The following is a 27,161-nucleotide window of genomic DNA, read 5'->3' as shown; positions in this document are numbered from 1 at the left end:
AGAAATATACCCGCACAAACCTGGAGGGTAAACTGAGTGAGAGGAGGAACTGAAAAAAACAGGAAAAAAGCCGGACCAAAAACTAAACCATGAGAATTTCTACCAAGTTTCATTTTGGAAAAGAAATATATCGTTGCAAAACTTCTTCAACTTTTAACATGTTTTTACTTTCTTGAGTATTTGCTTGATTGGTTTTATCTTATAAACTACTAACCAAATTATCATAATTTGCATAAAAAGTAGTCGGTATTAGAAAAAAAGATATGTAGTGTTTTCAGACATCAAGTAATGAAAGGAAAATAAGCCTATATTTTTAATTAACTAATGTTTTGCAACAGGAAGACTTCTGAAATCAACACTAAAAACACATTTGTTTAGGATTGCCTTCAACTGTTGTAGTTAACTGAATCACCACTTTTTTTGTTCTATTTTCTATCTACATTTTATTCCTACTTGCTTTTATTCTGTTTTATTTTTGCTATATTTTAATCATGTAAAGCACTTTGCATTGTCTTTGTACTGAATTGTGCTATATATATAAATTTGCCTTGCCTTGCCATGTGTTGTGATAATAATAATAATACCTGCGGATGTTATCTTAGTTGTCCACACAGCCTCCACGGAATTACCTAGTAGGCAACGGGCCAAGGTAGGAGTGCCTAAACTATTTCCAGGGGCCATTTAAAAAATAATTTCTCTTCAACTTCAATTCAAGAATGGTACAAATTTAGCTTGAAACTCAAAACTAGAGGTAGATGGACGCAGATTACTTACAACTCAGTTTTCTTGTTCACCAGCCCGTGAGTAATTTCCACTTGACCATTTTGACCGGTGGGGCAAAAAATCTAAGGGTGGTAACTCAGAAAGACAGGGTACAGCCTGCAAGTTTGCTGCTTAACATATAACAAATACATGGTGCTCCTAGCCATTTGGAGTTTCAAAACACTGTTAGAAACAAGAATGACGAGTGGTGCCATTTTACTTCCCACGCCATGGCTGTAACAGATTTTTTTTTCTAGTTGAAAGAAAAGTGTAGAAAGAATGTGGTTGGGTTTTATATATTTTTTATTATTAATATGCATTTATTATATCACAAACTCATTGTAAACAACAATCATTTCATATATCACAAGCTAATTTCAGAAAATACTACTTTAATATATCACAAACTCAATGTAAAAAACACTACTTTAATATATCACAAACTCATTGTAAATAGTCATTTAATATATCACAAGCTAATTGTAGAAAAGACTCATATAATATATATTAAAGAAAGATATGAGAAAACATGCATGCTTTGGTTTCAAGATCCCTGCCAGTACTGCGTGATGGCTTCAAGTTGATCTTTTAATTCATAGTTTTCTTCAACCAGCTGATTATACACCTCGTTGATGTGGTCATGCACCCGTTTGACCATTGTCAATTCGTACAGATATGCCTGTGCGACGGCGTTGACTGTGTCGTTGTCTTGGTGGATGTTGCGAGCGACTAAAAACCGTTGAACGGCATCGAAGAAACGTGCGTTACAAAGTAGTCGCATTACACCCTTGTAATTGCGTTCAAAGAACCCATCCTCAAGATGCTCCCAACGTTCAGGGTCACTCAAACTAGGACGGCCCGTGCTACATCCGTTCCACTTATCATGCATGTACTTTTCAATGGCATTGTACAGAAGATGATGCACCACAGTTTTCACAGCTTTGATGAAGCCGAAGCGAATCCACCCGTCGTATTCATCCGCCCCGGTGTCAGTCTCTCCTTGGCTGGATGGAAGCTGCGTATCCTCGGGTTGAGAAGGGTCCGGGAAGGCTGGTTCTCCTTGGCCGGAGGGGAGTTCTGAGTCCTGGAGCTGTGAGTACTTAGACTGAGAACAGTCCGGGGAGGGTGGAAGATTCAGCACTTGTGAATCTTCCTCCTGGGTCTCTGACAGAGACGGCATGGCTGGAAGACTGGCTGGAAGTGTGGTTGGAAGCGTGGAATTCTCATCCCGTAAAACAAAGTACTCGGGCCGTAGTTTCACACCTCCAGGGGGCCTGGACCAGTAGACGGTATGCCTCTGCAGCGATGTGAGGAGACTCTCGCTGTCGCTGTCGAGTTCGGAAGACGATTCAGGGGTTGGCGAGGGGAAAGGAGGGTGGTACGGTCCCGGAAAGAATTTGTCGCTGTCCGGGGAGCCATGCTGCGGTGATGTTGGAGTAGTTCTTTCAACCGCGTAGTTGTTCATGGTTTCAGATGCTAAAAGTCTGGTCAGTGAAGTTGCATGGATGTTCCGATCGGTCTGCCCGGTTGTTTTTTATACTGAGAAGGGGTGTGGTTAACGTTGAAGGGGGGGGGGGGCGGTATCGGGTGTTGTGAGGAGGGCGGGTCTAAAAAGCTACCACTTTCTTGATCACCCAAAACATCTCTCCAGTTGCAACAGTTGCAGAACAGCGTTGACATCCGGTCTGCTATCATCTTGTCACGCCATGCGTCAAGCAGAAAAATAACCGGAGTTGTTTTATCTTGAGCCTGTCTTGGAGTTGCGCGGAAGAAACCATCGACCGGTAAGCCCCGCCTTTGATTGCCGTGTTGGTGAGAAGATCCTATTTGTTGAATCTGTGTCAGTTTTGAATTCCTAGAGTGGGGGAGGCGACCGGAAATGGGGGAGGGGTATGGATTCCGGAAGTGGGGGAGGGGACCGGAAATGGGGGAGGGGTACGGATGAGAAATAGGATATTTGTGCAAAATTGAATGAAGAACAAGAAACAGCAGTAAGCACCAAAAAGTTCAATCATTTTTCATTTTTACAATGCTTAATTTTATACTGAGGCTTGATGGTAACAAAAAAGTTATAATAAAGGGGAGATAAACATTTCACACATAAATGTCTTTGTCACAGTGTGCTGAAGAGGGACACTTTTCCTTATTGCACATCTCTTTGTAGCCTTCTGTCTGGGTTAGACCGCTTACTGTTTTTTGGGGGCAAAAACTCCAATAAACACTAGTAAATATTTTACCGTCAATTGGGTTGTAGAGGAGGCAGTATTCATGGGAAGGGTTCCATTCTTGGATTTTGTGGTAGAAATGCCCTTTTAAAACACACAGAGTGCACATTTAAAAAAAAAAAAAATTTGTAAAACGTTTCAATGTAGAAAAGCAAACCAACCCTAATTTGTAAAAACGTTTTTGCTGCCGTCGGGCTAAAGAAAAAGATGATTTCTGTAACTTTTCCCCGACTGAGGGAGGTGTGCTTCACTTCAAGTTCTTCTGAGGAACCAAACAAGGAACCCAACAGAAAGAACACGCAAACCACTTATTTTCATAAGCTATCCATTACAAGGAATATATTGCTAGCTCAGTGTTTCCTCACCTTATAGAACGTTCCCATTTAAAAACCCTAAAAGAATAAAAAGAAAATGGTTAAAACAATATATTAGTATCTTTAAATACTTTAGATACTTTATCTTTATGAAAGTAAATCCTACCGTAGTTCAACGGTGTTAAAAGTAAATTTTCTTGCTTCACACCTGTGAGGTCTGAAAAATAATTAAACATATATTGTTACACCACCGAAAAGCGTAAGGGGGGATTCCCCAAGGAAGATTACTACGGTATCACATGATCAGTTGCGTCATAGAGAGGATTCCCCCACCGTATATTCAACATATAACTTAAAAATCGTTAGAATATATTCATTAGAACTTACCAAAGAACTGTATCCCATGTTGTAGGTTGGGGCCTGCGTTCTGACCCGCGGCATGGATGTGAGCGTTAGTGAGGACCGAAGCAGAAGACGCTTGTGACATATTTCGTAGGAGTCACCGTGCATGCATTCAGTTAGGTGGGAAGAGGGCCTTATATATACATTATTGATAATACAGGCATTGTGTTTGTCCTTGTGATGGGGATTTTTAGGATACGTAAAGGCGTGAAATACAACATCCTGTCGATTTTTTTTTTTGTGACAGGGTGTCCGCTATTTATAAATACTAAGCATGACGGCGCGAGGGTTGTAGAGAAAGACACAGTTTTTGTGTTGAGGGGTCAGATGATTGAGAGAAAGCGAGATCTCCCCCCTTGTGTCTCCTCCCGCGCGGCGCTTCGAACAGGTTGAGTATTATTTTAACTGCTTACTGACCGAGTAAACTTATGACCCTCAAACTGACAGTGACCTGTAGAGTGTATGGACTTATTATGTTCTAAGCTGCAACTGGTAAGCAGTCAGTAACTGAGGTTAAACGCTTGCTGTTTACAGGGAGAGCTGAGGGGTTGCATCGCTGGATTCTGGCTGAGCGAGAACCCTGAGCTTTTTATTTACAGATTCCGGATGGGGAAGCTTATTTATATAGTTTTATTTTTAATCTTTATTTTGAAACTTTAAGTATTCAGAGTCTGACTGCTTTTACGGCTGAAACAAAGACTGATTTCCTCCCACCTTAAAGATTGGGTGCGCGTAACGGAATTAAATAATTCAAAATAATAATAATAATACTAATAAAAAGATTGGGTATGTATACCGGAGTTAAATAATTATAAATAACTTTAAATGATTACAATAATACTACTAAATAAGGTTGGGTATGCGTAACAGAATTAAATAATTCAAAATAATCATAATAATACTAATAAAAAGATTGGGTATGTATACCGGAGTTAAATAATTATAAATAACTTTAAATGATTACAATAATACTACTAAATAAGGTTGGGTATGCGTAACAGAATTAAATAATTACAATAATATGAATGATAGTAGTAATAATATTATTAATGATATGAATATAAATGAAAATAATAATAATACAATTAATAAAGGAATAATTAATTTAATAATGATTAATGATAGGGTGTCACATGAGGGGTCACGTGGTGGGGTCATATGGAGGTCACGGTAGGGGTCAATGATAGGGTGTCACATGAGGGTCACGAGCAGGGTCACGTGACGATCATGTGAGTGGGGTCACCTAAAAGGTCAATTAAAAAATAAGCCACGCCCCTTTTTAATCGCCCCGCCCACTTTTAATCCATCAAAATCGGATTAAAAGTGACAGAACATATACCTTATTATCTCTCACATCAGGTTTATTTACACAGCAACAATTGGCTTGTGAATTTTGACTCTCAATTCTGAGGAATAATTTCAGATAAAAAATAATACAAATCTTTCTCCATCGTTTTTATTAGCAGTACTCAGTTTGAACTGCAGGGATCTCTAAGCCAACACTCTTGCCCTGGAAACAAATTTCACCAATCATTTTTTTCCTTTACAGGTATATTAATTAAAAGTACACTTGGAGTCTAAAAAAATGCCATTTTCATTGTTGTCATTGATTTTTACTTTATTTCAAAGATGTTTGAGCTTTGGTTAGTTATTTAATTTATTTGATTAAATGTGCTGGTATTGAGTTTTTACCTCATGACCACTGCCTTGCAACTACACCACCAGACACAATCAGACCAATTAGATGCTTAGTATAATGAAGTCCCAGCCAATCATGATCAGCCATCAGTTAAGGTCAGTAGGCAATAATCTTTTACCCTTTAGCAGAAAAAGAGATTATGAGGAAGTTGCAATACGAACAGAATTTCCACAGTAAGTCAAACTATTTTTCTTTTCCTTGTCATTTTGATAGTTGTGATGAATGAGCAATGTTTACATGCCAGATTAAATTCAGTTTTGATTGTGAGCAGAAGCTTGTGACCTGATTTAATGCTACATTAATTTAACCTCTCTTTAGCTACATATGTAACTTTTGGCCATATTAGACATTTTAGATTTAGACTTCAACAAGCTCTTTTTCATTTCACTTCTATTAGGTAAAATTTGGATAATATTTTTAGTAATATATATTTAGTAAAATATTTTACTACTTTATAGTCTTTGATATCATACAACATTCTTGTAAGGCCTCAGCTTTGCTTTTTCCTTTTCTTAGGTTACAAGCTTTTAAGGCAATGGGGAGAGTAAAAAAGGAAAGATTGCTGTTAGGAAAAATTTATGGGCATATTTTATTCCCTACAAATTTCTTTATGTCCAAAGTCTTACAAAGACACACATTTATCCCGATGCTGTAGATACAGTGTAAAAGCTGTGGATAATGGTAACACATTGAATGCACTGAAATGATACCAGCACAGATTCCAAACAAAGACACCGCTTGGTACTGTGTGTTGTGCACCAACAAGAGAATCTCAGAGTAACTATTGCTGACTGTCACTGAGCATGTTGTAGTGATGTGGACCTTGCAGCTCTGTTGACCTCATAGCAGGCAGTTCCCACAGAAGTCTCCCTCATTATCATGCCGGAAACAAGACAAAAAGCAATATTCATGGTTAATAGGAATTTTTGTGAAGCTGAATGGGAATTCTAAATATTGTGATTTTTATTATTCAGTGAGATTTTATTTTGTGTAAATTTGCAGGAACAAGCTGTATGCTCATGGTATGTTGTTTGATCATAAAGCAAACAGTAAAGGAGAAGTTATATAGTCTTTGGTTGTAATATAGTTGTTATCGGTATAAGCCTTTCTGCATCAATAAAGCCAATGTTATGTTTATTTAACATGTTCAAGGTATATGTGTGCCTTAAATTTGGTGGCACTACAATGATCTATACTGTACCTATTGGCCATTATATGCTTGCAATAACAATGAAAAAATGTCAAAAAATAAAGTTAAGCACATTTCCCTAAAGTAAGATTTGTAGTATGAACTAGATGAGGTTATCTATGTATACTACAAGTTTGGTGGCACTACAATGATCTATAGTGTACATGTTGATAATTATACGCTTATAATAACAATGAAAAAATCTTAAAAAATTTAGTTTAGCACATTTTCTCAAAGTAAGAGTTGTAGTATGATCTAGATGAAGTGATCTATGTATTCTACATAGATACGTTTGGTGGCACTACAATGATCTATAGTGTAGTCATTGCTCATTTTATACTTATTCTAATAATAAAATAGGTGCCATTTGCCATTTAGGCTTTGGGAAATTCCTCAAAAAATTTATTATTTTCAAATCCAATAAATGTGGTATGATATACATGAGATCAGATACAAATTAAATGAATTTGATAATAATCCACCTCTCCTTGCTAACGCTGTTGAATATTTCTCTGTGATTATTTTTCTGGGGTTGCAACTTGCAGATGGTCCCTAAGCATCTGCGGAGCAGCGAGCTCTGCATAGGGTCCAATGTAATTCTCCCAGCGCGGTGGGAGACTCCTTTTGAGGAAACTACGGTTGTAGCTCACTGTCTGCCTTGCTGTGGTTACAAAGAGGTGTCTGTTTTGTAGAATAAATCATCGGCAGATGAGTTACTGATCCGGAAAAGCAGAATCTGTGAATATCTTTCTAACTTTACTAAAGTCGCAAACAGCCATATCCGGGTCACATAAAGTGTGCTGATTAAATATTAAAATCAAATTCTGCCTTGCTGTCCGTTTTTCCATTTCGTGTTTTTGATCTGAGCTTAGAATTGAAATATGAAAAACCAATCCTTTTTTCGTTTTTGGTTTAACCATAAGAAACAAAAAACAATAACCAGTCCACTTTATATTTTTTGTTTTTTGATTTGCAATTGAAAATGGAACGAATGATACACGGATTCACGGATCGGGTAGTGACAGCTTCGAAGGCATATGCGGGCAGGGTCCTTGGAAGGCAACAAGGCAGTAACCAAATATGTATTTCCGGTTGGTACAGACTGACGGAGCAGCAACAATTAAGTGTACTACCCACAAGTTACAGATAATTTTTACTGGTGACACATTTGTGTCAAAAGTGAAAATGAAGGCATAACTTGTAACGTTGAATTTGTGACTCACAGCAGCAGATTCGTGCAATTGTATTTATTGATTTGTATTTGTGTTGAGGAAAACAAATTATTTGAACAGGTGTAAAAAAAATTGTACTTGTGATTTTTTTTTTACTCTACAAATACAAAACTTGGAATGAAACTCTCTCTACAACTTCAAATTCATGCTTACAAGGCACAAATACTTGTGGAACAAAATAAACTTCATATCAGCCCGAACACTGTTTCAATTACCGAGACCGCCAGACCGAGAACAGACCAAATCCCTGGATATTGATCTTGCCCCGCTCTCTTTATCGAGCCTGCATCAGAGAAGACTTGTGCGTTCTTCAGACTGACCGCTTTCCCAGAATGCACCGCGGCCGCAGCTTGATTCGAGACACCGCAAACAGAGCTCACAGTGGTAAGTTAAAAATTCCCTTTTCTGATGCTGTTGATAAGAGATAAGATAGGCTTTATTGATCTTACAATGGAGAAATTCACTTGCCACATTGGTTCATACAAGAAGGTGCAGAGTAGGAAAGGTGCATTCAGTTATATACAATGAATCTTCATATATACAATGGATCAAAAAGGATACAAAAAATACAAAAAGAAATAGGAATGGGCATATGATGTATTATTTACATACATAGTGATCTATATGCATATAAACATATATACATACATACTTTATATATATATATATATATATATATATATATATATATATATATATATATATATATATATATATATATATATATATAGGGCTTCATTGAGTTGTGTTTACAGTTCCAAAAAGAGTGCTGTGCGGTGAATTGCGCCTACAGTTGTGCAAAGTGTGTGTTACAAAATTGCAAATTGAGTGCAAAGCAGTGTTTGTTCTTTTAGTTTTGTGAACTCAGTGAGTGGATTTGCGATAAGTATTAATAGTTTTAGAAATTGTGCTATAAGAATCAAGGTTGTGTTTAAGCATTCAGAAAAAACTGTAACTTAGCATGGAGTGATGCAAAGTCAACAAATACCAGAATAGGTTTCAGAACCTTTTCTTTTTTTATTATTTTAAATAATTTATTACACACTCAAAGTTAGGACTGTGCAAAAACACTTTTAACCATCTGTAAGGACACTTAGGTAAAGTATAACTAATAAACTGGATTTTGATCATTATTTGTACATCCCTTTTGAATACTCAATGCAGATAATCACTACAAAATATTTTATTTATATTAGTATCCTCCACCCATTCTCAAGCTAATAATATAGCACACATAATTCTGCTGCATATATACTGAGATAATTAGATGTTCTTTTTGAAATAATCTTTGTCAGGAATCACCACTGCTATACTAGTTGCTTCACTCTTTGTCTTTTTATTTTCATGTATCTATGTCTACATGTGTTGTCTTTTACTTTCCTGTATCTGTTTATTCACTTGTGTGTAAATGCACCCCAGCAATCAAAAAAAATAGTTATGAGAAATTTTACTCACTGCTGCTTTTTTTTTAGATACTGTTAGCAGAGCTGGATAAAATAAAAACTAAGCAGGTTGATGCAGCATAAGAGCCCCCATCACTGACAAGTTCATTTGTGAAACCAACAAAAGATGATGCCATCAATCTCTCATTCAGTCGATTTTCAAAAAGACCATGAAATCATTTTATTAGTATTTGCTTATATTACATAATAACCACAACAATTTTGTTTACATGCATGTTTTAGATTTTATTCTTTCAGCTTGGGTATTTTTTTTAACTGCCAACAGGTGACCTCTAAAGGTAAAGTCATCTTCATGTCCTGGGGGTGGGAAGTGGGCCCTTATACAGCTGACTGCACACGCGGGTATCACAGCCCTGGTATCTTTGCCTAAATAGTCCCAACACCATCTCACAAATTGTCTATAGGTTATATGCCTATGCTGTTGCTTGTATTGGGACCAAGCAACCTGCAATGTCCAAGCATTTAGACACACCGCTTCCATGCCAGGATGGTCTGTGTCAGGGATTTCTCCATCCATATCCTCTCTGGCTTCTTCCATCTTAGCAACCACCAAGCCCATTTCCTGGCAACAGATGCACTCTCTCACAGAATCCATTATTGGCAGTGAGAACAGGAACACCTAAAAAAGAAGATTGATTGATTGTATATTTGTATATGAATTACACACCATAACTGATTTGCTAAATTCACTATTAATGCATTTATGGTAAGTTGGAAATTGATTTACATTTCAGGAAATATTTAGGCCTCAATATTACTCAGTGTATATTTTTGATATATTATTTTTGACTTTTGTTATGCTAGTATGTAGGTAGGCTAAATATTAATGTACAGATACTGTTTTTAAAATGTTGTCAAGTGATTCTTTATGATAAGTAGCACCTCATCATTGGGCCTAACTAGGCCATGGCATAAATTCATTTTTAGTTGTGAATAAATGCTCATTCATTTTAGTGATACATTTTGTCCTCATCTTTTTATTTAAGATAAGATAAACTTATTAATCTCACAGTGGAGAAATTCGCTTGTCACGTTGGCTCAATAAAAGTGACAAACGTTGGAAAAAGACCGATTATCTTGGCGTTTACAATATCACAAAACAGCGAAAGAAGACCTCGTTTATTTATTTGTATTTTATAATTTTGTAGACAGCTGCCGATTAAACTAATGTTACAACCTTGATATGATTATATGCGTTGTTTTACCGAAACATCAATTATAAGCGCTGTGAAAACGGCTGCAATGCGCGCTACCGACAAGGGGGGGGGGCAGATTTTCACAGGGGAAGTGAATTTTGCACAACACCGGCATTTTAGTCATTAAATATCTATGGTGCCTAAAAGAAAATGATGTCAACATACGAAAAAATATTTGAATTGTGTAGTTAAAAGAAAAAACGTGTCCTACCATTCATCTAATCTCCCGACGTCCAATCTCCACTCCTTGTCCGACTCGCTGCTGTTCGTCCGCTGCCTTCTCTTCATCTGAAATGTCTGGGTCGAACATGTGAGGCTCCAGACACAAATATTCTTCCTCCGTTACATCAGAATGGTCTCCTGGTAGGAATCGCTCAGTTGAAGTCGAAATTTCGCTTTCAGATTTCTCGTTTTGGCTATCGCATGTAGTGCAGTAATCCGCCATGTTGAGATGAGCGCTCCCGTTCTGACGTCACGACTTCCGGGTTGGAGGGCGCTTGAAAAGTGATCAGAATCTTTTCCGATTTTCTCTCAAATGTGAAAAAGAAAATAAAAAAAATCGGTGGTATATTTATTTGTTCATATTTTGCTATATATATACGTAAGGTTATACGTAAGTCAAACTGATGAACGCTTCATAACCGGTTTAATTCGCTTTTTTTTCTAATTCTATGATTAATGGGAAGTAAGCCTAAGGGCGACGCTAGAGGGCGCCCCCAACACATTTGTCGCCCTAGGCAACTGCCTAGCTCGCCTATAGCAATCGCCGGCCCTGCACCCCAGCGTCCTCCAGCTTCCCCCTCAGCAGCACCGGTCTGATGGTGTTAAAAGCGCTGGAGAAGTCAAAGAACATGACTCTCACAGCGCTCCCGGTGGTCTCCAGGTGAGTGAGCGCCTGCTGCAGCAGGTAGATGATGGCATCCTCTACTCCGATGTTGGGCCGGTAGGCAAACTGCAGCGGATCCAGGGTGGGGCTCACCACGGTGTGCAGGTGAGCTAGGATGAGGCTCACCTGCACACTCTTCATCAGGTGGGAGGTCAGGGTAACTGGTCTGAAATGGGCCGGTTCCCTGGCATGCGGTGTTTTGGGAACCGGTACCACACAGGAGGTCTTCCACAAGGTGGGCACCACCCCCAGGCTGATGCTCAGGTTGTAGATGTAGCTGAGGACCTCACAGAGCTCATCTGCACAGGTCCTCAGCAGGCTGGGGGGATGCCGTCCGGTCCTGCAGCTTTCCTCTGTTTCAGCCTTGTCAGCTGACCTCTCACCTGCATTGGTGTGATTGTGAGGGGGGAGGCAGGCAGGGCCGAAGGTGTGGATGGGTCGGTCGTTGATAAGAGTGGCGGTGGGGGGATGGTAGATCTCTGGAGGGCTGGTGGTTGGAGACGTGTGGAGAGTTGAGGGGGCCAGTGTGGGGGGAGTCAAACCAGGTGAAGAATGTGTTCAACTCATCTGCAAACTTAGTGTCACCGTCTGCAGCCCTGCTGGTCCTCTGCCCAAAGCCGGACATGTTCTTCAGACCTCTCCACACATCCCTGACGTTGTTCTGCGCCAGGTGCTCCTCCATCCTCTTCCCATAATCCTTCTTTGCTGCCCTGATCCTCCACTGGAGCTCCTGCTGTGCTCTACGCTGCTCCTCTCTGTCCCCTGAGTAGAAAGCCCTCTTCTTCTGGTTCACGAGGACTTTCAGCTCAGGGGTTACCCATGGGGGGTTGTTTGGAAAGCATCGTAGCCGTCGTGTAGGCACAATGCTCTCCACACAGAAGTTCATGTAGTCAGTGATGCATTCAGTCAGGCTGTTGATGTCATCTCCATGAGAGCTTTGGAACATGCTCCAGTCTGTGGTTCTGAAACAATCCCTCAGCTTCTCACTGACTTCGTCTGACCAAACTTTCACTGACTTCTTCTGTGCTATTGTTCTCCTCACCAGTGGAATGTAATGGGGGAGCAGGTAGACGAGGTTGTGATCCGAGCGTCCCAGTGGGGGGAGGGGGGCAGAGGTGTAGGCGTCTTTAACATTGGCATAAAAAAGGTCCAGCGTTTTATTGACCCTTGTTGTACACGTGACGTACTGGGTGAGCGTGAGGAGGGTGGAGTGGAGGGAGGCATGGTTGAAGTCCCCAGTGATAAGCAGTAGAGCGCGGGGGTGCTGTGTTTGCAGATTATTTACTGCGGCGTGGATCCACTCACACTCGGCGGCGGCGTCCGTGGAGGGAGGGATGTAAACATAGAGCGTGATCATGTTGCCAAACTCTCTCGGCAAGTAATAAGGTCTTAAACTCACTGCAAGAATTTCGACATCCGAGCAGCATATCTGCTGCTTCACGTAAACATGCTCCACGCTACACCACCTCTCATTCACAAACACCGCCAGCCCCCCTCCTCTCTTTTTTCCGCTCTCCGCAAAAGTTCTGTCCGCGTGGATAAGTTTAAAGCCGTCCAGAGAGACCACTGAGTCCAGAACAGATCCATCTAACCACGTCTCCGTGAAGCACATAATACTAGCGTCTCTGTACCTCCTTTGGAAACGGGTTAGTGCTGCGAGCTCCTCGGTCTTGTTTCGGTGAGATCTTACGTTTCCTGTGACAACCGATGGTAGGTAACCTTTCCTCCGCTTCGTCCTCCCGCCCCGACATCCTCTCTGCCTCCACCGTATTTCTGCGGAGATGAATAGTTTCTCAGCGTGGTGATGAGCAGGGCCGCAGCGCGGGGAGTCACGTAGTCCGAGAAGCTGGTTCCTCGTGTAGACCCTGGGACCCTCGGAGTCGCAGACAAAGGGGTCTCCACTCGCGGCATCGAAATGTGCCGAAAGTAACAAAAAAATAATCACTAGAGTCCCGAAAGTTGGTTTCTTCAGGGCATCTACGCTCAGAATACCTGATCCGGTATTCAGTAGCATACAAACAATCCAGAAAAAAATATAAAGAGGAGAGAGTAGGAAAAGAAGGGATACAGCCGATGTGACTGGCTGCTGCCTGCGCAGCGCCATCTTGTAAACCAGTGGTTCTCAACCGGTGGGGCGCGCCCCCCCGGGGGGGCGCCGACACTCTCCCGGGGGGGCGCGAGTAGGCTACAGGATGGTAGTGGAAAAAAACTGGAAAAAAAAAATTTGCACTTTTTTTTATCACTAAACTACTTTCATAAAAAGTTAAAGTTTTGTATATACATAACTCCTGAATAAAAATTAAAATGTGTTTGGACTGATTTAAAAAAAAAAGTTTTGAACAAATTTGATTGTTTTGTCGATAGTGAGCGCAAATGCAGCTGATAAGCGGTTTTATTAAGCGAGTCATTGAGTCGTTCATTCAAACGATTCGTTTAAACGGCCAATTCATCAAGAATGAGACAGATGTTTGTGAATGGGTCATTGAATCTTTGACTCAACCGATTAGTTCAAAACACTGAATCATTCAAAACATGATTGAGTGTTGCTGTGCGATGCGCCATGCTGTGATCTTTGTTTGGATTCATCGGATCTATTTTCGCTGCTAAAATATACCAAAACAGTCATTATTTCGTCTAAAATGTAAGTGACTTAATATTATCAACTTGTTTGTTGAACTGTCATATGAAATCAGGGTCACATTATTTTCAATCGTGAGGTGATGGTAAATTAAGTGATGGTCAATTGTCAGCTCTCTTGGTCGTCAGGTCATGTGATGTATGTTGCTGAACTGTATTCAAATGTTATAAATATATAAAACACCAGATTTTGAGTCCGAAACTGTCGTATTAGTTTTTTTCATATTCGTCAGGTGTCTCTCAATATTGTCAAAACCCCTCAAAATATTTGCTACGGAGGCGAAAAATGCAGAAAATCGAACCACCCGAATTAATTTTTATGACGGATGGAAGTTTCAGAGGCTGCCTGCAAACGTATTAAACGTGAAGTCGTATTTAGTTATATATAGTATATATATAAACGAATAAACTAGTCAGAATATAGGCTACAGTTAAAGCTTTCTTTTAGTTTTTGTGAAATGCTCACACGCACGCAGCCATGCACACACAAACATGTTTAAATACATTTATGTTGTTAATAAATAAACAACAATAAAACATCCTCCTTTTTTTTGTCAAAATATCCAGCGACTTTTACTGGTGTTTTTGGAGACTTTTGTGGTGTTTGGAGACTCGAAAGCACGAATCACTCTGCAGTTAGGCCTACTGTGCTCAACGAGCAGCGGGTGCTGCCATGAGCCCCTCTCCCGTCCAAAGGCACTCACAGGCGGTCAGTCTCTCAGTAACCTCGCGCAGCAGTCCCAGCCTGCAGTCAGAGCAGAAAGGAGACACACACCCCTCTGCGTCCAGGCTGCAAATGAATCGCGCATGCGCATGGTCGCCGCCGTTCCTGCCTTGACTTACAGAGCGGGGTGTAAATGTTCACTCACTCTCACACAAAAATAAATCACTGCATTTAAATTGACTCACGACATAGCTCTCCATTCACTCTAGTCTAGTCACTTGCCAAGTTCGCTTGTGCCAGCTCTCGCTAGTCTGTTATCAATCTCGATTTACATAGGCCATTACTACACAAACCCCAACAGTCTTTTTAAAGACTAAACCCAGAAACATTCTTTAAGATTAGATCATATCTCAGCCCTAGCCAGTAATTCTGTTAAACTGCTAGGCAGTAGCTACTTAGCTAACTACCCAAACGATTCACACACACACACACACACACACACACACACACACACACACACACACACACACACACACACACACACACACACACACACACGAGGACTACAATCGTTAAGAATTAAAATAAAATCTGAATTGTCTGCAAAATAATTATTTTGTTTGGTTTTAATGAAAGATTGTGCCTAAGTCCTGACTGATTAGCCCCTGATACGTCTCTCAACATACACCACACACAGTTACATATTGCCTATAGTTTAGCTAAACTTTATTGAAAACAAATTAAAATGGAGAAATTTCTTGTGAGGACCAACAAGCCAACCGACGTACCACCAGCTGCAAAAAAGCTTTGCAAGTACGATGAAGCATACCTGCAGTTTGGGTTTACAGTCACGGCTGAACTGAGACCTCAGTGTGTCGTATGTGCCGAGGTGCTGGCAAATGACAGTATGAAGCCCTGCAAATTAAAAAGACACCTCGAAACAAAGCATGCTGGCATTAAAAATAAACCGGCCGAATATTTTAAAAGAAAGCTTGATGGCCTCCATCAGCAACAGGCAACCATTTCAGTGCACAGCACTGTGTCTAAACAGTGTTTGGAGGCATCGTATGTAGTGGCCAAAAGGATCGGTAAACTGGGTAAACCGCATACAATCGCAGAGACTCTCATTTTGCCGGCAGCGCAAGACATGTGCAGAATAATGATAGGCGATAGTGCAGCAGCCAAACTCGGTGCAGTACCACTGTCCAATGACACAGTCGCTAGGAGAATTGTAGACATGTCCAACGATATCAGAGAGCAACTGATAGAGTTCGTAAAAAAGAGTCCTTACTACGCGCTGCAGCTGGACGAATCCACTGATGTTGCTGGGCAGGCACAGCTCCTCACCTATGTCAGGTATCTGCGGGACAAGGTGATTGAGGAGGATGTCCTGTTTTGCCGGCCTCTTCAGTCACACACTACAGGAGAAGCCATTTTCAATGTCCTTGACATTTTTATCCGCGAAAATGGTTTGGCTTGGGACCGATGCGTTGGCCTATGCACGGATGGTGCGCAGGCAATGACGGGGCGTGAGCGTGGCCTAGCTGCTCGCGTTCAGCAAGTAGCTCCACTTGTGAAATGGACACACTGCATGGTCCATCGCGAAGCACTAGCTGCTAAAAAAATGCCGGTTCTCTTTGACTCTGTGCTGAACCAATCCGTCAAAATAATAAATCTCATAAAATCACGGCCGCTAAACTCTCGCTTGTTTGGGGTCCTCTGCCAGGAGATGGGGTCAGGGCACGAACAGCTGCTTCTGCACACTGAAGTTCGCTGGCTCTCCAGGGGGCGGGTGTTACAGCGGTTGTATGAGCTGCAAGAGGAGGTGAAGTGGTTTTTGACAGAAATCAAATCAGATCTGGCGAAGCATCTGGATGACACTATGTGGCTTGCGTCTCTGTCCTATTTGGTCGATATATTTGACCACTTGAATGGCCTCAACCTGTCTTTGCAAGGCCGCGAAACTCATATTTTGCTCCTTGCAGACAAAGTGCAAGCCTTCACACAAAAACTAGACCTCTGGCATGGCCGCATCAGTCGAGGGAACTGCGACATGTTCCCCTGCCTTACAGACTTTATAACTGATGCAGGCGCGTCACACGATTTCTCCTCCCTATTTCAATCAGCGTCTGAGCACCTGTCAGCAATGAGAAAACAATTTGCGACGTACTTTAAAGAGGATTATCGCTCTTTTGCATGGGTTCGAGATCCGTTTGTGTGCACAGCAAACAAGCTATCAATTGATATGCAGGAACAGCTTATTGAGCTGAAGAGTGACAGTAGACCGAAGGAACTCTTTAGCTCCTGTCCTCTTTCGTCATTCTGGGCAGCATTGATGCAGGAATACCCGGAACTCTGTGACGTCGCCTCGAAGATTCTCCTTCCTTTCGCGTCGACATATTTGTGTGAGGCAGGATTCTCAAAAATGACTGCACTCAAAACAAAATACAGCAATCGTGCACAAATCGAGGATGATTTGAGGCTATGCTTATCAAACATTGAGCCAAGAATTGAGGATCTTTGCAAGGCAAAGCAGGCTCAGGTCTCCCATTAACATCACCTAATTATATAGCAATAGCCTAGTAATGATAATAGGCCAACTGATGATAATAATAATAACAACAACAATAAAGCATGTAACCTCATAATTATATAGCAATAGCCTTGTAATAATGATAGGCATATACTACTCATAATAATAATAATAATAATAGTAATAATAATAATAATGCCTGCAAGCTCACATTAGAAGTCTGGTGCTACTGCCAATTATAGCAGTAGCCTAGTAATGATGATAGGCCTACTGATGATGATAATAATAATAATAATAATAATAATAATAACAAAAAAAAGCATGTAACCTCACAATTATATAGCAATAGCCTAGTAATGGTGATAGGCCTACTGATGATAATAATAATAATAATAATAATAATAACAAAAAAAAGCATGTAACCTCACAATTATATAGCAATAGCCTAGTAATGGTGATAGGCCTATACTACTCATAATAATAATAATAATAATGCCTGCAAGCTCACATTAGAAGTCTGGTGCTACTGCCAATTATAACAATAGCCTAGAAATGATAATAGGCCTACCTACCGCTACTGATGATGGTAATAATAATAATGTGGGCCTAAAAATAATAGCCTAGGGCTATCTATCTATCTATCTATCTATCTATCTATCTATCTATTCAATTCAATTCAATTCAATTTTATTTATATAGCGCCAAATCATGAAACATGTCATCTCAAGGCACTTTACAAAGTCAAGTTCAATCATATTATACAGATTGGGTCAGATTATACAGATTGGTCAAAAATGTCCTATATAAGGAAACCAGTTGATTGCATCAAAGTCCCGACAAGCAGCATTCACTCCTGGGGAACCGTAGAGCCACAGGAAGAATCATCTGCATTGTACATGGCTTTGCTGCAATCCCTCATACTGAGCAAGCATGAAGCGACAGTGGGAAGAAAAACCACCCATTAACGGGAAAAAAAACCTCCGGCAGAACCGGGCTCAGTATGAACGGTCATCTGCCTCGACCGACTGGGGTTACAGAAGACAGAACAGAGACACAACAAGAGAAACAAAAAAGCACAGAAGCACACATTGATCTAGTAATCTGTTCTACATTAGATGGTAATAGCGGGTGATCTGTCTTCTCTGGATGATGTCACAGTTAACAGAACGCCAGACCAGGTGTACCTACTATGAAGAGAAAAGAGAGAGAACAGAAAGTTAAAGCAGAAATGACAACACATAATGCATAATTGAAGAACAGTAGAACTCAATATAGTGAGAAAATTAGATCCTGATATACTCCAGTAACCTAAGCCTATAGCAGTAAAACTATAAAGGTAGCTGAGAGTAACATGAGTCACTAGTTATAATTTTTGTCAAAAAGAAAAGTTTTAAGCCTAGTCTTAAAAGTAGACAGGGTGTCTGCCTCACGGACCAAAACTGGGAGTTGGTTCCACAGGAGAGGAGCCTGATAGCTAAAGGATCTGCCTCCCATTCTACTTTTAGAGACTCTAGGAACCACCAGCAGACCTGCGGTCTGAGAGCGAAGTGCTCTGTTAGGAACATACGGGGTAATCAGAGCTCTGATATATGATGGACTTTGATTATGAAGGGCTTTATACGTTAGAAGAAGAATTTTAAATTCTATTCTTGATTTAACAGGAAGCCAATGAAGGGAAGCTAAAATTGGAGAAATATGATCCCTCTTGTTGATTTTCATCAGAACTCTTGCTGCAGCATTTTGGATCAGCTGAAGGCTTTGAACTGCATTTTGTGGAATTCCTGATAGTAAAGAATTACAATAGTCCAGCCTTGAAGTAACAAATGCATGGACCAGTTTTTCAGCATCACTCCTGGACAGAATGTTTCTAATTTTGGCGATATTCCGGAGGTGAAAAAAGGAAACTCTGGAAACCTGTTTAATATGGGATTTAAATGACATGTCTTGGTCAAAAATAACACCAAGATTTTTTACTTTATTACCAGAGGCCAGGTTAATGCCACCCAGATTAAGTGATTGGTTAAGAAGTTTATTTTTTGAGGACTCTGGCCCAAAGATTAAAACTTCGGTCTTGTCAGAATTTAGATGCAGGAAATTTAAAGTCATCCAGCTTTTGATGTCATCAAGACATGACTGCAGTCGAAGTAATTGATTGGATTCATCAGGATTTATGGATAAATATAGCTGAGTATCATCAGCATAACAGTGGAAATTAATCCCATGCTGTCTGATAATTTTGCCTATCGGAAGCATATATATAGTAAAGAGAATTGGTCCAAGGACTGAACCCTGTGGTACTCCACAGGTGACCCTAGAGTTTGAGGAAGATTTATTATTAACATGAACAAATTGGAATCTGTCTGACAGATAAGATTTAAACCAGCCTAATGCTTTCCCCTTAATCCCTACAGTATGTTCAAGTCTTTGTAGGAGAATATTGTGATCAACTGTATCAAATGCAGCACTGAGATCTAACAGGACAAGTATAGACACAAGTCCATTATCTGAGGCCATGAGAATATCATTAATGACCTTCACCAGAGCTGTTTCAGTGCTATGATGAGCTCTGAAGCCTGACTGAAACTCCTCAAGTAGGTCATTACTTTGTAAATGTTCACAAAGTTGATTAGCAACTACTTTCTCAAGAATTTTAGATAAGAAAAGAAGATTAGATATAGGTCTGTAATTTACTAACTCATCTTGATCAAGAGAAGGTTTCTTAAGTAAAGGTTTAATAACAGCTACTTTCAAAACCTGTGGTACATATCCATTTACTAAGGATAGATTAATCATGTCTAAAATAGTGCCACTGATCAAAGGGAATATGTCCTTAAACAACTTGGTTGGGATTGGGTCTAACATACAGGTAGAAGGTTTAGATGAAGCTAAAATTTTAGATAGCTCAGAAAGCTCTACTGCTTCTAAACAGTTCAAACACTGCGCAGATTCTAAAGATTCCTCCAATGCTGCCTCACTTACTGAGGACGAGGTAATCATGTTTGGGAGGATGCCAATTATTTTATTTTTAATGGCATCAATTTTATTTATGAAGAATCCCATAAAATCATTACTACTGAGAGCTAAGGGAATGGATGGATCAACAGAGCTGTGGCTGTGAACTCTGTGAACTCTACCTTGCTATCTATCTATGCAAGGTAGAGCGGGGCGGGGCGGGGGGATGGGGGATCTGGGCGGGGGGCACTGGGGCCCCAACTGCAATGAACCAGCTTTGGGGGGGCCCAGCTTGCAAAAGGTTGAGAACCCCTGTTGTAAACCATCTTGTTGTTCTTCAAAAGTACGTTTTCAGATCGTTTGAGGCGAGAACATCATAATTTTAAGCTTCCCTATGTGGCCTGTTTACAGAGATAGCGCGTAATTTTAAAAAAAAGTCCGACGTTGAGCGGACCAGAGTGACCCACAGACCTCCGAGGGTAACCGCAGCCAGGGATGTTAGTCTGTCTGTAATGCACTTCTCTCGGCCTAGTAGTGTGCATAGTACCACTGGTTATGATTTATTTGTTTAGTGTTTATCTGACTAACGTCTGTTGCTTTATTAACTCAATACTTGCTAGAATAAATTGTAAATGTCTCCAAAGGACCACAGCAGTGTATAAAATGAATAAATAAAATCTATAAGTGTTTTTCTTAAGTGAGTTACTTCTGAGTGGGGACACGAAGAACTGAGAGGAGAAAGAGGGAAAGAAAGCATTAGTAACAGTATATGAAAAAAACAGACATTTATTTTATACAAATGTTTTATCTTTGGAATAGAATCAAGGTGTAATATATTCAACAATTTATTAACAGTTACTAACATGGTTTAAAACAAGGAAATAACTTCTATTAACATCTTATACAAATAGACAACGCCTACAAACATACAATTGAAAAATAGTTGGAATGTAAATTAATTTACTGATTATTTCATGTATTTTTACAGGTAGTGAAAAAATGAACCAGCATGTGTACATGACTACAACTGATCTAGGTTAGGTCAGATGTAGTCATGTTCACTTAAACATGCAGCCACCTCTGCTGGAACAGGAGACAGTTTCCAGACAGCTCCCTGTCTTCAGCCACCGGATTGCCATCATCCTCTGGGTCGACCTCCTCCTCCCCCACGCCAAGCTGGTCCCCTGCCTCTATACAAATATTGTGGAGGATGCAGCAGGCGGCGATTACTTTTGGGGCAAACGTCGGGCGGACCTCCAGCGCCCTTAAGAAGATTAAATTCAATTCAATTTTATTTATATAGTGCCAATTCATGAAACATGTCACCTCGAGGCACTTTACAAAGTCAAAATCAATCATATTATACAGATTGGTCAAAAATGTCCTATATAAGGGAACCAGTTGATTGCTTCAAAGTCCCGACAAGCAGCATTCACTCCTGGAGAAGCCTAGAGCGACAGGGAGAGTCGTCTGCATTGTCCATGGCTTTGCAGCAATCCCTCATACTGAGCAAGCATGAGCGGGAAGGAAAAACCTCCAGCAGAACCGGGCTCAGTGTGAATGGTCATCTGCCTCGACCGACTGGGGGTTAGAGAAGACAGAGCACAGAGACACAGAAGCACGCATTGTTTCAGGAATCCTTTCTATGTTATACGCTAATAGTGGATGATCTGTCTCCCCTGGATGATGTCACACCTAACAGAATGCCAGACCAGGTGTACCTCTTATAAAGAAAAAGAAAATGACACAAGAACAAAAAGTTGAAATGACAACGAACAATGCAACTTGGAGAACAGTTGGTGAACTCAGTAGAGTGAGAAAAATATGTCCTCCAGTAGCCTAAGCCCTGATGTCCTCCAGTAGCCTAGGCCCTGATGTCCTCCAGTAGCCTAAGCCTATAGCAGCAAAACTATAGAGGTAGCTCAGGGTAACATGAGCCACTCTAACTATAAGCTTTGCCAAAAAGGAAAGTTTTAAGCCTAGTCTTAAAAGTAGACAGGGTGTCTGCCTCATGGACCAAAACTGGGAGTTGGTTCTACAGGAGAAGAGCCTGATAGCTAAAGGATCTGCCTCCCATTCTACTTTTAGAGACTCTAGGAACCACCAGCAGACCTGCAGTCTGAGAGCGAAGTGCTCTGTTAGGAACATACGGGGTAATCAGAGCTCTGATATATGATGGAGCTTGATTATTAAGGGCTTTATACATTAGAAGAGGAATTTTAAATTCTATTCTTGATTTAACAGGAATCCAATGAAGGGAAGCTAAAACAGGAGAAATATGATCCCTCTTGTTGATTTTCATCAGAACTCTTGCTGCAGCATTTTTAGTCAGCTGAAGACTTTGAACAGCATTTTGTGGACTTCCTGATAGTAAAGAATTACCGGGACTGCAGCTTCAGATCTCTCCTCTATTGGTCCAAATATTATTACTTCTGTTTTGTTTTTGTTCAATTGAAGAAAATTTTGGCACATCCACGCATTGATTACTTTTAGGCATTTACTCAGTGCCTGAACTGGTCCATAGTCACCTGGTGACATGGTGGTGTAGAGCTGTGTGTCGTCTGCATAGTTATGGTAGCTAATGTTGTTATTTTTTATTATCTGAGCTAGAGGGAGCATGTAGATTTTGAATTGGAGGGGACCCAGGATGGACCCTTGTGGAACCCCACATGTGATTTTTGTCATCTCTGATGTAAAGTTATCTACTGACACAAAAACGTCCCTGTCCTTTAAGTAGGATTTAAACCAGTTGAGTGCTGTACCAGAGAGGCCGACCCAGTTCTCCAGGCGTTCTAACAGAATGGAGTGATCGACAGTATCAAACGCTGCACTGAGGTCCGATAGCACCAGCACGGTGGTTCTTCCACAGTCTGTATTTATATGGATGTCATTAAACACCTTGATAAGGGCGGTTTCTGTACTATGGTGAGCACGGAAGCCAGACAGGACGTCAAAGCGGCTGGTCGTTGTTAAGAAGGTGTTTAATTGTTGAAATACAGCTTTTTCAATGATCTTACTGATAAAGGGGAGGTTTGAGATGGGTCTGTAGTTCTGGAGTAGTAGTTTGTCTAAATTGTTCTTTTTCAGCAGTGATTTGATAATTGCTGTTTTTAGGGACTGGGGGAAAACACCTGACAGAAGGGATGGGTTTATTATCCGCGTCAAATCAGACGCTATGACAGGCAAAACTTTCCAAAAGAAAACTGTGGGGAGAACATCAAGGCAGCAAGAGGAGGAACTTAGCTGCTGAATGATCTTCTCTAAGCTTTTGGAGTTTATTTGGCTGAATTGGGACATTTGGTCAAGATCAATTCTAGTCGGAAACAACTTTGGTACTGAACTTGGTATGGATGTACAAACTGATCCTCTAATCTTTTGGATTTTCTCAGTAAAGAAGTTAGCAAATTCATTGCAGGCCCTGGTGGAGTGGAGTTAGGAAGCCACGGATACAGGAGGGTTTGTTAACCTGTTGACTGTGGCAAATAAGACACAAGCATTATTAATGTTATTGTTTATAATCTCAGAGAAGAAAGATTCTCTTGCATTTTTCAGTTGTAAGTTATATCTGTAAAGTCTCTCTTTATAGATGTCATCGTGAACCTTGAGTTTACTCTTTCTCCACCTGCGTTCAGCTTTTCCACACTCCCTTCTTTCACCTCTAACTGCTGGAGCATTTCTCCAAGGAGATTTTTTCTCACCAGAAAAAACCTTCACTTTAACTGGAGCAACGCAGTCAATGATGTCTGAGACTTTGGAATGAAAGTTATCTACTAGCTCATCTACTGAGTTGCAGCCCATGGTTGAAGTAGCAGAGTAAGCTTGAATAAAAGTTTCTGTGGCATTGTTCTTAAAGGTGCGTTTTCTTACGATGTTCCTTTTGCTAAATGAGTCACTGAAAATTATTCTTTCAAAGGTAACAGAAAAATGATCAGATAGGGCAACATCAGTTACATTGACCTTAGAAATCTTTAGACCTTTAATGATGATCAGGTCTAAAATATGTCCCCATTTGAGTGTTGGCTGTTTAACATGTTGAGTTAAACCAGTTTCTAAGTGTGTTACACAGTTCTTTTGCACTTGTGTCTTCAGGGTTGTCAACGTCAAAGTCCTCTGTGGTGAAGGTAGGCATCTTTTTAAAATCAAAAATAAATAAAAGAAAATATATAAAATAACTAAGTCCAACTTTTTGAAGTTTTGGCTAAGAGATAAAAAGGAGATAAAAAGTAAAAGGCAGGAAAATGCAAGCAAGCAGGGAGCAGAGAAAAAAGCGTCCGAACAGGCAGAGAGGCGGATCCATGCATAATGTGAGCTAATATTATGCAGGGAGTTTTGTTATTGTCGCGACACTAGGTGAAAGTTTAGGATATTATATAAAATAAATGTTCAACAACGCCACCCTGGGAATTTCATCCAGGGAATATTATTTTTGTAAATATCTGAGACGGCTTCAAGGTTTACCAGAAGAACAATTTATTACATGCAGTTAAAAACACTTTAAAACCAGTTCTTCATAATAAGCCAACAAAGTTTGAAGAAAAATAAAAGACACTACAGCTGAGGTCACTATCAGAAGGACCACTATAAGGAAGGTGTCACATCAAACAAAAACCCTTTAAAAACACCAAACATAGTGAGACAACCCAAATTCAGGAATCACAGCACACAAAAAAGGAAAACGGCGTGGCTACACTAGCACCACCGCCGTACCTCAGTACTGCAAACAAACAAAACAATTAATAAACACAACACTCTTAAAACTAGTCTAAAAGAAAAACAATAATCAGCCCAAAAAAAATAAACAGTTATATAAAAACCACAAAAAGGCTGAGACAAAATAACATAAAAACAAGTTAAAATATCAAAACAGAAGGTGGCCCTCAGACCACGCCACAGCAGGAGGTGAACTGGGAGCATCGCTGCCACACCCCAAACACCGCTTCAGTTGGTGCGGGTGACCGCCGCCACAGCCCGATGTCGGCAGAAAAACGTGCAAAATCCAGGTAACCAGAGCAGCAGTGATCCCAACGTGGGGAGACCTATGAAAGTTGACTGATCACTAAACAGAACTACAGCAACTGAAGTTTAGAAAGAGGGTCACTCCCTTACCTGCCAATCCACACAAACATGCACAGACACACTCGCAGCACGAGGGAGGAGGGCAGCACAGTGACGTTTCAGCACCAGGGAATAAACGTAACATGCACCACACAGTTTGTTGTTCTTCACTGCTAGAATCCACAAGACGCAGCCAAATAGGAGCACCAGGAAGTCATGTCTCCAGCTGGGTGCAGTTTTGTCTTATATACCCCACCCACTTTGGTCCACCGGTACTTCGCACCTGAAAACTGTTTAGAAATATATAGACATTTCAATACTACTACATTAATTTACCTTATATTTTTGCACCAAATTGCGGCACTTCATTTTGGCCTGCTTTGGTGTGACCTGCAGGCCAGAGGTTCTCACAAAATCACTAGTTGAATAAAAAACAAGTGTAGTGTTACCAGAGCTGAAGATGGACATTTGGGCAGACATAAATAAAAATGACTTACTCCCATCCGGATTTAGAGGAGTTCCTCCTGCCAGTAAATAGGCTCTCATTGGCACAACGGCAGTTGATGAGGGCCTGGGATTCTTCTGTGGTCCCTGTTTAAAATACAAATGTATTTTAAACACTGAAAAAAAATAGATAAATAAAATAAAATAAAAATGTCAATTATGTATTACTTTACGCAAACCAAACATATTTTCTAACCTATATAATAGCTGATAACTAACTTATTCTGCTTACAGTTTAGTCCACAACCTCAGCCATGATGGTCTGGATGCTGCTGTCGTCCTTGGGAGACATTTAAAATTTATTCCAGCAAGCAGGCCAGCTGACAGCTCTTTTTGGGGCCCCCCCCTCTACACCTGCCGCCACCACACACACACACACACACACACACACACACACACACACACACACACACACACACACACACACACACAGTGACGTCAGTCTGTGGGTCTGTCGGGGCAATGAGAGAAGTTTCGTCTCCTCTCTCCATTTCTGTGGCTCGATGTTTTCTTGTTGATGGTTTTTCACGTGCTTATATAAAATTGTTGTGTTTCCACTGAATTTAACCGGCTTTTTACAAAACATACAGCTTGATTTCATTTACGGTATTAAAATAAAGCCAAACGGCGCTTCTTTCCCTCTTCAAGTTTTTTTGCTGCTGTGGTGTCTCTCTCTGTCCGAGTCTCTGAGCAGCAGCGCGGTTGTTTATGTGTTGAGTTTTGTGTGAGAGCTTAGGGGGCGGGCCAGGCTGACCCTGCGTGCTGATTGGCTGGCAATTAGGCTCGGAGGTCTGCGGGTCACTGGTCCGCTCAACGTCAGACTTTTTTTTTAAATTATACACCAACTCTGTAAACAGGCCATATAAGAAAGCTTAAAAGTATAATGTCGCTTCAAACGATCTGAAAACGTACTTTTAAAGAACAACAGCAGCAGAAAAGGTAATTTTTAACTTACCACTGTAAGCTCTGTTTGCGCTGTCCAGAATTAAGCTATGGCCGCGGTGCATTCTGGGAAAGCGGCCAACCGTCTGCTCTGATGCAGGCTCGTTTCCAGGGAGCCAGGCCTTGGCCAATAGTTGTGAAGCTTTGCCGATGACGCCGCCCCCCTCCACCCCACCCACCCCCCTCCCTTGCATCGTTTTGACATTAACGGCTGCAATCAGATGGACCAAGTGGAAAAAGAGGAAGTAATAAAACACGAAGTAGAAATACACGAAGTAGAAGTACACAAAGTGGAAAAACACCAAGTAGAAATACACTAAGTGGAAAAAAAGGAAGTAAAAAAATATGAAGTAGAAATAGACGAAGTGGAAACCGGGGACAATGAAAAAAAAGGGCAGGTGAGAATTCTTTGGGTAAAAAAACAGGAATGTTAGAGGCAGAAATAAATCATTGTTTCAGAAATAGAAGGATGTTAAAATAAAATAAAATAAAATAAAAATAAATAT

The 27,161-nt window shown here is 40.5% G+C and overlaps 1 protein-coding gene across 3 annotated transcripts; it reads right to left on the bottom strand.

Moving 5' to 3' along the window:
• Positions 1–1,233: 1,233 nt before the first annotated feature.
• On the bottom strand, positions 1,234–4,393 carry LOC118561314. Of its 3 annotated transcripts, XM_036133313.1 has the most exons (6): positions 3,689–4,393; positions 3,468–3,518; positions 3,353–3,379; positions 3,000–3,249; positions 2,863–2,951; positions 1,234–2,617 (listed from the first exon to the last, which is right to left on the bottom strand). In XM_036133313.1, exon 6 carries the CDS (start codon positions 2,225–2,227, stop codon positions 1,307–1,309), a length of 921 nt encoding a protein of 306 aa, XP_035989206.1. In that variant the 5' UTR covers positions 2,228–2,617; positions 2,863–2,951; positions 3,000–3,249; positions 3,353–3,379; positions 3,468–3,518; positions 3,689–4,393; the 3' UTR covers positions 1,234–1,306. The 3 variants fall into 3 exon arrangements, with proteins under 3 accessions (XP_035989206.1, XP_035989204.1, XP_035989205.1); XM_036133311.1 differs by having other exon boundaries at positions 3,000–3,071; positions 3,468–4,393; XM_036133312.1 differs by lacking the exon at positions 2,863–2,951 and having other exon boundaries at positions 3,000–3,071; positions 3,468–4,393.
• Between the last annotated feature and the right edge of the window lie 22,768 nt (positions 4,394–27,161).

The sequence above is a fragment of the Fundulus heteroclitus genome, unplaced genomic scaffold, assembly GCF_011125445.2.
Source record: "Fundulus heteroclitus isolate FHET01 unplaced genomic scaffold, MU-UCD_Fhet_4.1 scaffold_61, whole genome shotgun sequence".
In the NCBI taxonomy this organism is placed as follows: domain Eukaryota; kingdom Metazoa; phylum Chordata; class Actinopteri; order Cyprinodontiformes; family Fundulidae; genus Fundulus; species Fundulus heteroclitus.
This window is presented reverse-complemented; position numbering and strand designations above follow the sequence as displayed.